Source organism: Saccostrea echinata, unplaced genomic scaffold (genome assembly GCF_033153115.1).
Source record: "Saccostrea echinata isolate AGI-Se365-2 ecotype Australia unplaced genomic scaffold, CSIRO_AGI_Sech_v1 ptg000016l, whole genome shotgun sequence".
Lineage (NCBI taxonomy): Eukaryota > Metazoa > Mollusca > Bivalvia > Ostreida > Ostreidae > Saccostrea > Saccostrea echinata.
The window spans coordinates 12,147,748-12,162,716 of record NW_026889765.1 but is presented as its reverse complement, the minus strand read 5'-3'; the positions used below and the strand labels follow the sequence as shown (position 1 = coordinate 12,162,716).

Genomic DNA, 14,969 nt, shown 5'->3' with positions numbered 1-14,969 from the left:
CTCTCTCTCTCTCCTTCTCTCTTTCTGACATCTACTTGGGCCAAAAATTGAAATGGAATTTTGTGATTTTTTTTTAAATTGATTGACTTTTACACTAATTTACTCATACTGCAGCTAGAATAATATCTCTTCCAGAAATATAAAAAATAAGTTTACTCACTATCTTGTTTTTGATCTACATCTAATTACAAAAGGACACAGCCAAGAGTCTTTTCTCGTGTTTTGTTACAAATTTCACATGGAACTCCTATTTTTCAAGATCATGCAAGTTTCTGGCTTATATCCATTAGAATTAAAAAAAAACTCGACAGTCCTCATGTTTTGAGTAGGCAGCTATAAACTAAATTGTTGAAAAGTACTCACTGTGAACAATCACCTGACTTGTTGAAGACAGGTAAACATACCCCTCAGAGTATAATTATCATACATAGGTCCCTACAAAATTGAACATTCAGGATTAAATCAACATTATCTTAGTTAATTTAATAATAAGAAACACACTAGAGGTGTAATGAAATATTTTGAAACACAAAGAGTTTTATTTCTCGTGTTAAATATTTTTTCTTGTGTAAAACAATTATTCACAAATGAAGGGTCAAATGAGTGAAAATTTAATGGTATTTCAAAAATCTTTTTCTCAAGAACCACTAGGCGAAAAAAGTTAAAAATTATGTGAAACTTCATCAGTAAGTGTAGATTCAACATTGTCCTAATCATGACCTTCAGAGGTATGGGGGCCACAATATGGGATCAAAGTTTTGTAAATATGGGAATGTACAGTAAAACACTCTTATAACTAAGTGCCTGGGACGGACGATTTTGTTTCGTTATAAGTGTAATTGCTCATGTCAATTAAGTTTACATTATGTTTTAAAGTCATGAGGAATGAAATTTGCTTCGCTGAAAGCGTCAGTTTATTATAAGCGTGTTGGCTATAAGCATACTTTACTGTATAAGAAAAAAAAATCTTCAAAAATCTTCTTCTCAAGAACCACTGGGCAAGAAAAGTTTGAATCTTATGTGACAGTTTCATTACATAATGTAGAAACAAATTTGTTCTTCTTTCAATTTCTACTCCTTCTACAGTTTTGATGCTACAAGTAGACTATACTAGTCTACATATTGTTTTTGTCAGTTTTCTTCTTCAATCAATTTTTGTCTTAGCCGTAACTCGACAACCCTTTGACATTAAGATTTCAAACTTGGAACATGGAGAGGTGGTATGGAGGTGGGATTGAAGCCACCAAATGTTTTTGAACTTGTCCTTTTGATAAAGTCAAGGTCAATCTTTATACATCAAAATATAGTCCAGGCTATAACCTGAGAACCCTTTGACGTTAGGATTTCAAACTTGTAACATAGAAGGAAGACATTTACACAAGATGCACTGCACCAAAATTTTGACCTTGACTCCTTTCTTCATTCAAGGTCAAATTGAGAAAAAACACCTCCAAACCATAACTTTAGAACCCTTTGACATTAAAACTTCAATCTTGGAACATGGAGAGGTGGTACGGAGAAAGGGTGCATGCCAGCAATTTTTTTTTACCTTGACCCATTTATAAAGTCAAGGTCAATCTTTTACATGAAAATATAATTCAGGGCATAATCTAAGAATCCTTTGGCATTATGAATTCAAATTTGGAACATGGTTATAAGACACTGACACAAGATTTTCGGCAACAATTTTTTTTACCTTGACCCTTTCTTCATTAAAGGTCAAATTCAGAAAAAAGACAACCGGACCATTTCATTTATGTTTGACATTAAGACTTTAAACGTCATTGCCCCCCCCACCCCCCCCACCCCGTTTGACCCCCAGGGTGAAAATGAAAATTCCGAAACCTTATTGAACATTTACAGGACACCACCAATCATCTTCCATAAGATGATAAGGCTACTGCATAAAATGTAAGAGGACTTCTAGGAACCAGGGTCTTTTTGTATAAAAAAAAAAAGTCATTTTCCGACCCCCATTTGACCCCTACGGTGAAAATGAAAATTCCGAAACCTTATTGCACATCTACAGGACACCATCAATCATCTTCCGAAAGGTGATAAGGCTACTGCATAAAATGTAAGAGGAGTTCTGGGAACTAGGGTCTTCTTTTATTAAAAAAAAAAAAACACGTCATTTTTCGACCCCCATTTGACCCCCTAGTGTGAAAATGAAAATTCCAAAACCTTATTGCACATCTACAGGACACCACCAATCATCTTCCGAAAGATGATTAGGCTACTGCATAAAATGTAAGAGGAGTTCTGTGAACCAGGGTTTTTTGTATAAAAACGTCATCTTTGGACCCTCATTTGACCCCCAGGTTGAAAATGAAAATTCCAAAACCTTATTGCACATTTACAGGACACTACCAATTATCTTCCAAAAGATGATTAAGCTACTGCATAAAATGTAAGAGGAGTTCTGGGAACAAGAGGTTAGTAGAAAAACATCATTTTCCACCCCCAGGGTGAAAATGAAAATTCCGAAACCTTATTGGACATCTACATGACACCACCAATCATCTTCTAAAAGATGATTAGGCTACTGCGTTAATTGTAAGAGGAGTTCTGGGAACCAGGCTTTTGTAGAAAAAACGTCATGTTTTGACCCCCGTTTTGCCCCCAGGGTTAAATTTGAAAATTCCAAAACCTTATTTCACATCTATAGGACACCACCTATCATATTCCAAAAGATTAATTGAATTCTGCTTAAAATGTAGGAGTAGTTAGATTAAGAAGAAAGTATGACAGACGGACGGACGGACGGACATGAGTAACAACAATATACACGAACGTTTTTTAGAAAGTGCGGGTATAATTACATGATTATTAAACAGTATTATTTCAAGCAATTCACAAATTAAAAGCTCATACATAATTTCAAAATGTTAACATATAAATGTAAAAATTGTACTTATGTCAAGTCAGGGGTAAAGTTCAGAAGCGTGGAGAATGGAGATACGGTTAGAATTGCGAGTATGTAACTGTCATCTATTTAGCTGTATACGGTTACATATTGAAAACAGGAATAAAATTAGCTGCCTAAGCAACAGCTGCGATAACCGATTGCCAGTTTAAAAGAACGCGTCAGATGCAGACTTGTAAGGATGTATTGGTTTGTCAGCCATTTGCTTACTTAGCATTGCATACTCTAACAGCTAACGATTTTACTATATACAGAAGAACGGTAAAGGATGAATTTCTCTTTGGGTGGCGTCTTCTCATTTTTTGCGGTAGGTTTTTTTGGAAGTATTAGCTTTTATTTGTAAAGATTTAATGTTTCATTTCGTATTGTGATGCCTTTTTAATTGTAACTCGAGCTGCCTTTTAACAAACATTTTTTTAAAGCTATTTTGCGAACTGAAATAGTCATTATCTAAAATGTATGGTTCGACAACTATAGCTATCCATGAATGTTTTGGCAATTTAAAAAAAATCAAATTTGTCAAAATCTTTAAAAAGTCTTCAACACACCAGACATTTGTACATTTACCAAAATCTAAAACAGTGTTTAAAGATGAAAAATGAAAACATTTTGCAAAGAGAAAAATTAATTTTTTTCACCACGTTCTGATTTATAAGTTCATATTGTATAATGTTATGTATTCAATTATGGAGGGGTAGGGACAAATGACAAGGCATTTTTATTTTGAAATATGTCTAAATGGAAGTCTGATGCAATTCCATACCGAATGTTGGTATAAAACTTTCGCCGACATATTAGTTAGAGCAATGAAATCTTATTTTTGTCTAATTAAATCCCTGCAAGAAACGTGAATGAAGAAGATATGACTGATTTAAAATACAAAGTTTCATATTCATCATGACTGATCCACGTAATCTTCAATAATTCAAAGGCTGTGCATTTATTGAAGCATTCAACATTTTTATGCAATACTTTATTTTATTTGCTAGTATGAGCTTATTCTCAGACATTCCAAATTCAAATTTGTATGAATGTAGAAATGTATATGAACTGGCGGCGGAAAGAGTATAAAAGACGTCTACACAAAACGAACAATTAATTTGCAAAAACATACTGAAATACAAAACAAACGCCTGAAAAAGAAATCAACAGAATCCGCTGCAAAACGAACGATCGCCGATGCAAAACAATCATCAAGTGTGTAAGGTGAAGCAGTCCACCCATCTAAGGGTTATACAGGCTCGCCGTTGCTTAACTTGCCTGAAATAGAGGGAGACTCTACCGCATCACTTAAAAAGCTAGCTCACTAGCGAGGCAGTATAAGTTCCCTATATACAACTGTACTGTCCGTTACACTTGGGTTGACGCTAGATGGCGTGCAAAAAACAGCCATCTGAATTAACGCTGAATGGTTAATGTAATTGATGCTTAATTTGTAAATTATAAAATTTATAATTTTGCAAATGTACTATCACACATTGTTTAATTATTTTATGCAAAATTTAAAAGAAAACTATGTCAATGCACAACATTATAATAATGATTTGTTAGACTTGCGATCTGTCAATTCCTGAAATATAAAATTCATCATTATATAGCATTACGCTTTAACACCAACAGCGTAGTCTAAGAAAATATTATATCTAGTTGAAATTCAAAACGAAAACAAATCATTTAACCCGATCCTTCCCAAAACGTTCTTCCCCCACTGACAACCCACATTTTTTGGCTGATTGCTGGAACAAACCCATATTCGTCGTTCTTTGTTGATATGACCCCCCTCCCCCCGAAAAAAGCAAACAAAACTAACTTTCCGAGTTTGTTATGTTTACTTATATTCTCGTATAGTGCTAGGGGAAACTACTGATTAAAATTAATGATAAAATACTTCAAAGAAATCTGGGGCACTTGTACTTGAGTTTGTCATGGAATCAGTCAAGTAACATATACAAAATTTTGAGTGCTGCGAAGATGAGGCGGCTCCATTTCGGTTGTTTGTAAACCTTGAATCCTACAGAGTTTTTTGAAATACAGAAATAGTATATCTTTTATATTAAACGACATTTTTCATATATTTTAATTTAAACTAAAAATGTACATGTAAAAATGCACATGTCTGTTCTCATTCCTATCCGAATAAATTTGACTCATTTTCTCCAATCTAGATTTAGACTGAACTCAATCAAAAGCGCAATTAACCATTATCTTTGATATTGCCGTAAGCTTTGAGGAAGGGATCTTTAATATAGCGTGTTTAAAATTAAAAGCAGAAACAAAATTTTTCAGAGAAAAGAACAATCGGAGGCTTTTCTATCTCTCTCTCTCTCTCTTTAAGGGGGGGGGGGTCCATATATGTTTTGCTCTGAAATTAAAGTGGATAAAAATTAAATAAATTGAAAATTAATAAATTGAAAATAAATGAATAAATAAATAAATTAATCAATTAATCAATTAATTAAAAATAGCAGACTAAATGCACACTGAACATTTTTAGGTCTTCCTACCTTGTAGAATGTTTCCATATGAGTTGTATTGGAAAAAATAAGAAAATGCAAGTAAACAGATAAAATACAAAAATTGTCTTTTAATTATTATCGGTTACGGTGGACATTTTTGTTTGTTATGAAAGAAGTGCCGAATAGAAAATAACTTGTGTAATTTGATTGGTGTAAAATAAAAATGCTGAATTTGTGATAAACCTCTTATTTGCTTTGTTTTATATTTTAAAATGAATTAAGATAATCTGTTAAGAGCCTATGAAATGCAAGGGGTGTTCGATTTACTTTTACTCCACAACGGAAAGATAAATTCGTGAAAATTCGTCAACATTTTATCAAGAACAAATAAAGCAATTATGCAAAATTTCAAGTTAATAGGATCATTAGAAAAGTCCCAGTTAAATTATAAATTGTCCATTGACCTGGATCAGCATCGTTACGTCGTTTTATCGCGTAGAATTTTTCCACATATTGAAACGATAGAAAAGCGTTTTAAAACTATTCTTTTTCAATCATTACGTATATAGCATTCTAGAAATCAAATTATCTCTTGCATAAGACGAAGTCAAAATAAAATTTAAAACATTAACTTTACTAAAAAGAGGGGTGTAACCGGCCTTTCCATTGAATATTTTCATAATAAATTAACAGTGAAACGTTATGTTTGTGAAAAAAGTGTGGGACTAGGAAAAGGGGGGGGGGGGTTGTTACACATGAATTAAACATGTATACATATGGTTTCTATAATTTACAGTCTCGCGCAATGTCTCAAATACCCAGACACTATTAGCTAAAATATAGACTTATATAATAAAAATATGTTTTACTTGGCTTGTATCTTTTTGAAATTAAAATGATATGTCAGCTTGAATATTCATATCCAAAAATAGGGGTGTTCAAAGGTGGCGTCCCTGGTTATTAATAAGCTTCTGGCGTCATGTCCTCAGAATAGAACTTGGACGGCTTAAAACATTGTAAACAAACCAAAATAATCCCCAGCTCAATACACGTTTCTATAAATAATGTATACTTGAAATCCACCTTAATTCATATCATTTTAAACTTAAGATATTTAGCATTTATTCTGTACCCAACAGGTATCTCCATCATGTCATCTATTTTTATTATTATCAATGAAAATGAGGCATGTGAACTTCCTACATGTACTACATTTCAGCCTGTTGACCACCTTTTAAAATTATTCTAGATTTGCACGCCATCTAACGTCAATTAAGTTACTAATTGTTTTGCAGCGGAGTCTGTTGGTTTTATTTTAAGCTGTTTGTTTTATATTTCAGTATGTTTTTGTAAATTGCTCGTTTTGTATAAACGTCTATTTTACCCTTTCCTCCGCCAATATACATGAACGGGATTTTTTTCTTTTTTTTACTGTAATACAATTTCAAAAATGTAAAGCGACAAAATCTACTCTTGTAAAACTTTAGTGTTACAGTTGTAATTGTATTTTAGATGGTACATGTATATAACATCAAATTACTAAAAACTACTGAAAATCAATTTCAAGTACAAATTTCTGTTTGAGAGACTTGATTCGATTTCTTCTTAGCTTTTAAGATAATTAAGTGAACGCAGTATAGTAATGAATTAATACGATTAAGTCTTTTTTAAATAAAGAAATTAAAAAAAAATTAAATTAGTTTTATGGTTTCTGTCAACATCTATTAGAGACAAAAACACTTATCTTTTCCAAGATACATCTATCACTTATATTTGAAACTGTTTTAAGCAGATTGAGTATTTAATACTACCGTTTTCCTTCTATACAATGTACGTACAATGCAGCTATTAAACGCAGATAAATATTACCAACTTTAATTAAAATATATATATTTTTTTTTTGAGAAAAAAAACCCGGACTATTTATAAATGCCCTTTTAAGAAAATGTCTTTTCTAAATTTTCAGTCTGTGAGTCAATTGAGCAATGAAGATAATATCTTACAAGAATAAATTACAGATGTATGTATATTTTAGATCGCGCATGAAATGCGGGAGCCCAATAGTAATCACATTGTCCGTCTGGTCATCATACGAGATAACTTAAATAGTTTTTACGGTAGCGTTTCCGAATTTTGTACAGAGGTTAGTTACTCTAAGAAGGAAACTTCTATAAATTTTTGGATCATATTGCTTTGTCTGTTTGTTTGTATGTATGTTTATATATGTAAACATCGTAAAACGATAACTCAAACATTAACAGTTTTCATTAATACTATTTAAAATTTCAAATTCAAAGAATTTACCAAAAGAAAAAGTTACCTATTAATTTTGGGGTCCGTCTGCCCGTCCATCTGTCACTCCGGCAACATTTGATTGTTACAATAGCTTTTGTTATTACGCAATAACATAGTTTTCAAGTTAACGTTTCCAAATTTTACAACGTTTTCAGAAATTTGATCAGAAATACTTAAAGAATCACTGGCGAAGCCCGTTATGTCATAAATTATCCCACGTTTCCAACTATCGTTGATGTCCCTGGCATACTCTACTAACTAGACAGTGATTCCTTATATTTCCATTTCATTGTGAAATAAAATTGTAAATTTAGATTTTAAAAATGTAGACTAATAGATTTAAATTACACGAGGCCTCACATGTCAATTTCAATAGTTCCCTCCCACTGACGTCAAACACAAAGACAGCCGCACGAGAATTACATGCATATTAGGCCTCCTTAGCGTCAGACACAAAGACAGCCGCACGAGAATTACATGCATATTAGGCCTTCTTAGCTCCTGACCTTTCGCTTGGCGAAATTTGCATTCCGGTAGAATGATCATGAAATCAACTCAACTAACTTTCAAAGAGTTATCACAGAGAAAACAAATAGAAATGGAAATATTTCACGATAAAATAAAGATGCCTATAAAAATATGGGGGGGGGGGGGGGGGAGGGGGTTTAGGGTGGATACTGCTTTGTGTCTGTATGCATGTATGACTTTCTATATGTGTTTCTTTCGTGGCATGATAACTCAATTTTCATTGCAGCAAATTATACACAGGAGATGATTATATATTAATTTTATATAAATTAATTTTGTGATCATTTACATAGTTTTTGTCTCTCTGTATTCCAATCGATCTTCAAATATTGTTAATTCTAACAAATACAGGTATATATTGTGAGTGATTGTTCTATTCCACCTTCCTGACACAGCTGTCCCAGTATGTTATATTTTGTTACTCTCTTAGGTACAGTTGTCACTTTCCTATGACAGCATTAAGCAGGGCCCTCTCTGTCAGTTTTCTAGTTTTCTTTGTCATACACATTGGCGATAATGATAATTATACTAGGATGTTTTAGTGTTTGTCATAATAATGACAGTGTGTGAGAAATATCAATTCAAGATTTTAATTGGCAAAAACGAATCTTGTGTCTTGGAGTGTTTCTTTAGGAGTTACAGAAAGTAAATGTACTGTTAAACCTTGTTTACGCACATTGGAGGAAACTTTATAATTTTTTTCCGATTATAGTGTGCAATTAAAAAAAATCTTATTCTACCCTTTTTTTGATGAAAAAAATCGAGGTAATCTTATAGTACGATACGCATTAAAAAAATTAAAAATGAAAATTAAGGACAACCTGATACCCCCCCCCCCCCTCAAAAAAAAAAAAAAAAAAAAAAAAATCATCAAAGAATGCGAAGTGTATATTCAGTTTCATCAAGGCACATATGTATGTATATGAGAAGAAAAAAATATTGCCTTCAATTCGACATTTAATTATCTCGAAAAAGTTTATGAATAAAGAATAATCATTGTTATTTTCATTCGCATTCGTTTGTCGACTCGCAGTTTTCTAGTGAACATGAAATTAAAGACACCACAGAATGTACCATATTTGTCTCATATTTGGATGTTTCATTGACTATAGACATTAATGGTCAAGTAATAACTCTACTATATAACAATCAGGACGAATTCATCTTTCCATCATCATTTCCCTATTCCGCTATCACCTGCATATGTTCTTTATGTCTCCCAACTTATCATGTACTCAAAAATATGTTTTAAGTACGATCAATTTTTAAACCAAACAGGCAACTGACAAATATATTTATGTTACAAGGCTTTCAAAAATCTCATTTAAAGTCAGCATTTCGCACATTAAATAGTTGTAATAATGAGTTCGTGTGCAAATGCGGCTCATTGTTGGGTCGTATCTTGACTGATATTTCATACTAATTGTTAAGCCATTGTTTTTATAATTATAATGTTGACTACAGAACATTCCATTTATCTGATCAATACGGAGGAACTGCTAACAGGGAATGCTTACTCTCCTGCTTTGGAACCTGATCTTATCGCTGGTATTTGCGGGGTCCGTGTTTTTGCCCTGTTAACATTTTATATTGGTTAAAGGATGTTTGAGATTGATCAAAGTTCGTTATCTTCACATTTTTCATCAAAATGAATTTTGAATTTCGTTCGCATTTAAGTTATGGTTGAAACATTTGTATTTTGTTTAAATAATGAAACATTTTTATTTTGTATTGAGTTAAAAAAATTAAGGTGTGATCATGTAAATTTTGGCAATTTTTTCGAAAAAAAAAAAATGAAAATGAAATGAAATACGGCATTCTGAGATAATTGACCCCTTATTCATTCTGGCGATATATTCAAGCCTTTTTTTTTTAATCGGAACATTTTGTTGATTGGGATGAAATATGGTGATAACGAACAGTATTCAAGCTCAATATCCATTTAGACAATACAAATCGGGAACACGGACCTCCAAAAACAGCATAGGTGGGATCAGGTGCCATGGAGGAGTGAGCATCCCGTGCCGACCGGTCACAACCGCCGTGTGCTCCTTGTCATGATCGGGGAAAAACGAAAAAATCCGTAGACAATTCAGTGTTTAAACAATAACCTAGGAAAAATATCGTGGATATTAATTAAGAAAAACGTTACTGTTTGTATTGATTTATTTTATCGCGTATGCCAACTATTAACTAGAGTGTTCCAAGAAAGGCTTATGTCGCCTGCTTTATATAGCTTCGTTAGAGACGTAAATAAGTCTAAGAGTGGTCAGCTGTATATTTACTACTAACATTATAGTTTAGTCATTTGACTGTAAAAGAAAAAAAAATCCATGTATAGTAAGACTGCGATAGAATCTGACAATCAAATAGAAATTTGACTCCCAACCCTCAAAGCTAAAATGAATAATAGAATTGACGTTAGTAGAAATAATTATTTATTATTGTTAGCTCTCTCGAGCGCGAGCAACTACGTACAATATGTACGTATAAGTCTTTTTTACTGAACAAGCTTATCTTTTGAAAATAAGGTGAGTTAGCTTTGTAGCTATTATAAATACAGAAGTAAATATCTGAAATATTGGTTTACTGAGCTGAAGTGATTAATTATTAATAGGAGGACACAGTGGGGCACTGGATAAGGTGGGGATGTGTGTCTCAATAATTATTCAGAATGGTGAAATTCGAGTGGGATTCACGTCGCCAATGGTATCACTGTGCTTTATGTATTCTGCAGTACAATGTAATTTAAATTTTGAGGTGAAAAATACAATTATTTTGAGAGTTTGACATTGAAAACAACCGAGCTTTTCGGGATTACCAATATGGTTGATTAGTTCAAATTGTAATAGCTGTACGTTGGTGGATTATTTTACCATAAAATTTCTTTTTCTATTTCTGAAATAGGCTTTATATTGTAAATGTAACGATTTTTTTCAAGCATAGTTTTTGCAAATTTTGTTTTCCCAAACATTTCATCCGGGAATTATACAATTGTTTCCTACCTAAAGATCCCTTATTCTGAGTGAAAAAATATCGAAAAAGACAAAAATAAACTAGAAGTATTTGAATCAGTTGGATTATTTCAACATCATTGAGGATTTTGTTATTAAAAAGCGTTGCTTCTTGCGCTTGGTATGAATATTATTTTCAAGTCGCTTGCGTGGCGCAGTGGTCAGAACGTGTCCTCTAGAGTCTCGGAGTAAGGAGTTGATCTTTACGTCGCGGGTTCAAATCAACTGTGTGACGCGGAGACTGGTTCTTCGGTTGATTTGAGACCGTGTAAACCGATGTTTGCACGAAAAGATCCCTCACTGCTCAAAGGTTGTAAGTGTCGACTACATGCCTTCACTTGCAGGTGGTGGTGGTGTCTCTATATGATTGAAATTCTGGAAGGGACGAAAATCAAACAAACAAAAATAATTCAAACTCTGTTGTCAGTAATATTAACCGGGGCAGATTCTATGACAGAGGAGTGTCTTTCTATAATGTATTAGAACTACATCAAATACAAGTAATATACTGAATTATTTATAAACTGGTCGGTATCATTAAGATGCTCGGGGATGGAGTTGACAGGAGGTGAGGCCAGTATTCTGGAAAGGACGTGATTTTAACGTCACAGGCTTGATTTAGTCTACAGTCGCAACAACTGTGTGTATGACACAGTACACAAAGCAATATTGTGCTCGAGATTAAAAGCCTGCCTTAATATGTACATTTGCAACACCATTGGTAATAAAATATCTGAATTTAATCTACACTATGTATATATGTCGTATCACGTGATGGCCTATTTATTGTATCGATTATTAGATTCCAAAACATGAACTTTTTATCAGCTCCTGTTATTGTGTAACAATTCTAAGATTCAGAAAAACAAATAAACCCATTCTCACTAAAACATGACACCTTGATGCCAGTTATGCTATAAAGAAGCTATTTAGAATATATCAATAAGTTTTGTTTTGTTTGTTGTTTAATGTTCCTCTCGAGAATTTTTCACTCATATGGAGACGCCATCACTTGCCGGTGGAGTTCTGCAAATTTTGACCTAAACTCGGCACTGAGGGCCATTGAGCAGTGAGGGATCTTTTTCGTGCCAGCACCTACTGCGACAGAGGATCTCGGTTTATACGGTCTCATCCGAAGGACCGGTCTCCACGTCCCGCAGTGGGATTCGACCCGCGAAGTAAGGATCAACTCTTACACTGCGACTCTAGAGCAAACGCTTATCTATAAGTAAATAGTAACTATGGGTATAATTTGAATGCATTAAATGCTGAAGAACGCTCAATATTCACTAATTACATGATCAAACTCAATCAACAACTCAAGAAAAACAATAAAAGTAATTGACCATAAATAATTAAGCATTGGCAATATTATTCTAAAAATAACTTTAATGGTTACCATGGTAACACAGTGTAGCCATACAACATTTATTGCTAACTTTTGGTTAATGCTAGTATATTTAGGAAAACATGGAAATTCAAGACTGGCAAATACACATCGTTAGGACCTTCTTACACATAACACGAAAAAAGTGGGATTAATTGCTACTTTGCAGTACGTGTAACCATGGAAACGACGTACCAGTGGTTTAAAGTTAATTTTTTCCTGTTTTAGAAATTAATTACCTTTCAATCAAGAAACATACTATTTGACTCACCTTGACTAATCTTTTGTTTACTAATCTGATAGAACTAAAATTGAATACGGTGTTTCATATATTGACAAAGTTTGAAGAAGAAAATAACACAGTTGCTTTGGTTACCAAGAGGCGAAAATGTTCGATTTTGTTTACCTTTTAGAAATATTAAACTCTATGGGGCATCTTCTGGCATCCTGTTAGAATTTGTGTGGAATTCAAAGTTGAAAGTCAGATTAGTTGTTCATAAATATGAATCATAAAAATTTTGGGAATCCACATATAAGGGTACCTATCCAAGGAAACAAAATATTTTCTGTTTATCAATACATAATTTCCCCGCTGATTTCCATTGCAAAGATCTATTTAAAGAATTTAATAAGAATTTTTTGAAATGTGAAAATTATGACGATACTTATGCCTAATTGATCACCGGTTATATAGATATGTGCTTTTTAAAAAGATAGATCATATGAAAGTATACAGAGAGTAAATTTTAAATCCCTTTACGGTATTAAAACCATGGCCACCATTGCCAACTAATTAGAAATATAAAATTTCATCCCTGGTATATGTTACAAGGATCATTCACTATAATTTGGTTGCCTTTCAACCAATATTTGCTTTTATTTTTGAATGAATAAAATTATTACTTTTGAATGCTTTGTTTCCATAGTTACGTAGTAATAGTTGATTTCCCAAATATGTTTATCATGCATTTAAGACATCAAGCCTTCAACTTTTGGAAACAGTCATTGCCACTTGTTTGCACCGTGCAAACATTAACTGATGGGACTCTGAACACATTGAAAAAATGCCATTTTTCGAACTTTACGACATGTTCCAATGGTTATCACGACACAGAACAACTAATTTTTTTGAGTATCAAAGACTTTTATCATAGAGTGTTTGGAGAAATTCTGAGACTATGCGTACCACAGCTCCTATATAAATTTCAAGTCATTACAGAGAATGGCATTTAACTGTTAAGTAAAAAAAAATGACCAACCCTTTCAACTAGGAAACGCAGCATCCTCGTAAAATGGTACATATGCAGAGTCATGTATATGAAGAACATTGAATAAGGAAAGTAGATTGTCCTAACCCCCTTTCATGTCCTACCCCCTCCCTCTTTCAGCGAAATAAGTATTTCAGGTTTGGACAGTCTGTCTATTCTTTTAATTTTTTTTGCTTGTCAAAAAGTTGACGAGTTTAAATGGCAATATCTGTTTGAGTTGTTGTGGACAACAACCCGCCCTTCCCACCGCCCTTTCGGGAAAAAATCTGGATCCGCTCTTGAGATATATCTATCTTAAATAAGTCCAAATCTAGTCTAAAAAAATAATACATGTAGAGACGTACATATTTTACCACGATATTTTATATTTATATGTATGTACTACATTGCATTTTTCTGTTCCGTGTGCAGTACCACGGAACTGCCTATGTTCTCAAAAGGGTATAAACATGAATTAAACAACTCGTATTAATAATGTTTGACTAGATATGAATAAATTAAACAATATATGTCGTTTTTAGTATGATATATATATATATATATATATATATATATATATATATATATATATATATATATATATATATATATATATATATATATATATGGCATATTTTCCGTTCCATTCCGCTCTCCGTTCCGTGTTTTAGTAACACCCCCTTCCGTCATGTAACTATTTATAAATTTCTATGTTTTATTATTTTAAGATCACATTAACAAGAGAAACAATTTGAATATGTAATTAAAATATTCATCATTAAAACTTTCTACCGAGATTACCTCTTTAAATTGATATTTCACTATTTATTTTTCATTATTTCATAAAACAACAGGCCCAAGGGACCTAAGGATCACCTGAGTATAATACAAAACTGGAAGGATCCATAGAAGAATAACATAAACCAAAATAAACTGAAAGATGAAGCTATTTTGTTCCAAGGCAAGGGAAATAGAATGATAAGGGATCAACAAAATAATAAATCTAATAAAGAGTAGCAAATCTTAAAATTTATTTATCCCTCCCCCCATTTGTTACCATCATCATGTAAGCTTAACACAACAATAGTGTTTGAGCAGTATTAGTAAATCTAGCTT

General features: G+C 32.8%; 1 protein-coding gene across 1 annotated transcript in view; it reads left to right on the top strand.

Annotated features, from left to right (window-relative positions):
* Window positions 1–3,183: 3,183 nt before the first annotated feature.
* The window catches only part of LOC133188930 (PDF receptor-like), a 62,056-nt gene continuing 50,270 nt past the window's right edge, over window positions 3,184–14,969 (top strand). The window contains exon 1 of the mRNA XM_061324401.1: window positions 3,184–3,233. Coding sequence (XP_061180385.1) covers window positions 3,195–3,233 — 39 coding nt within the window. The 5' untranslated portion in view covers window positions 3,184–3,194. The remainder of the gene's footprint in view (window positions 3,234–14,969) is intronic.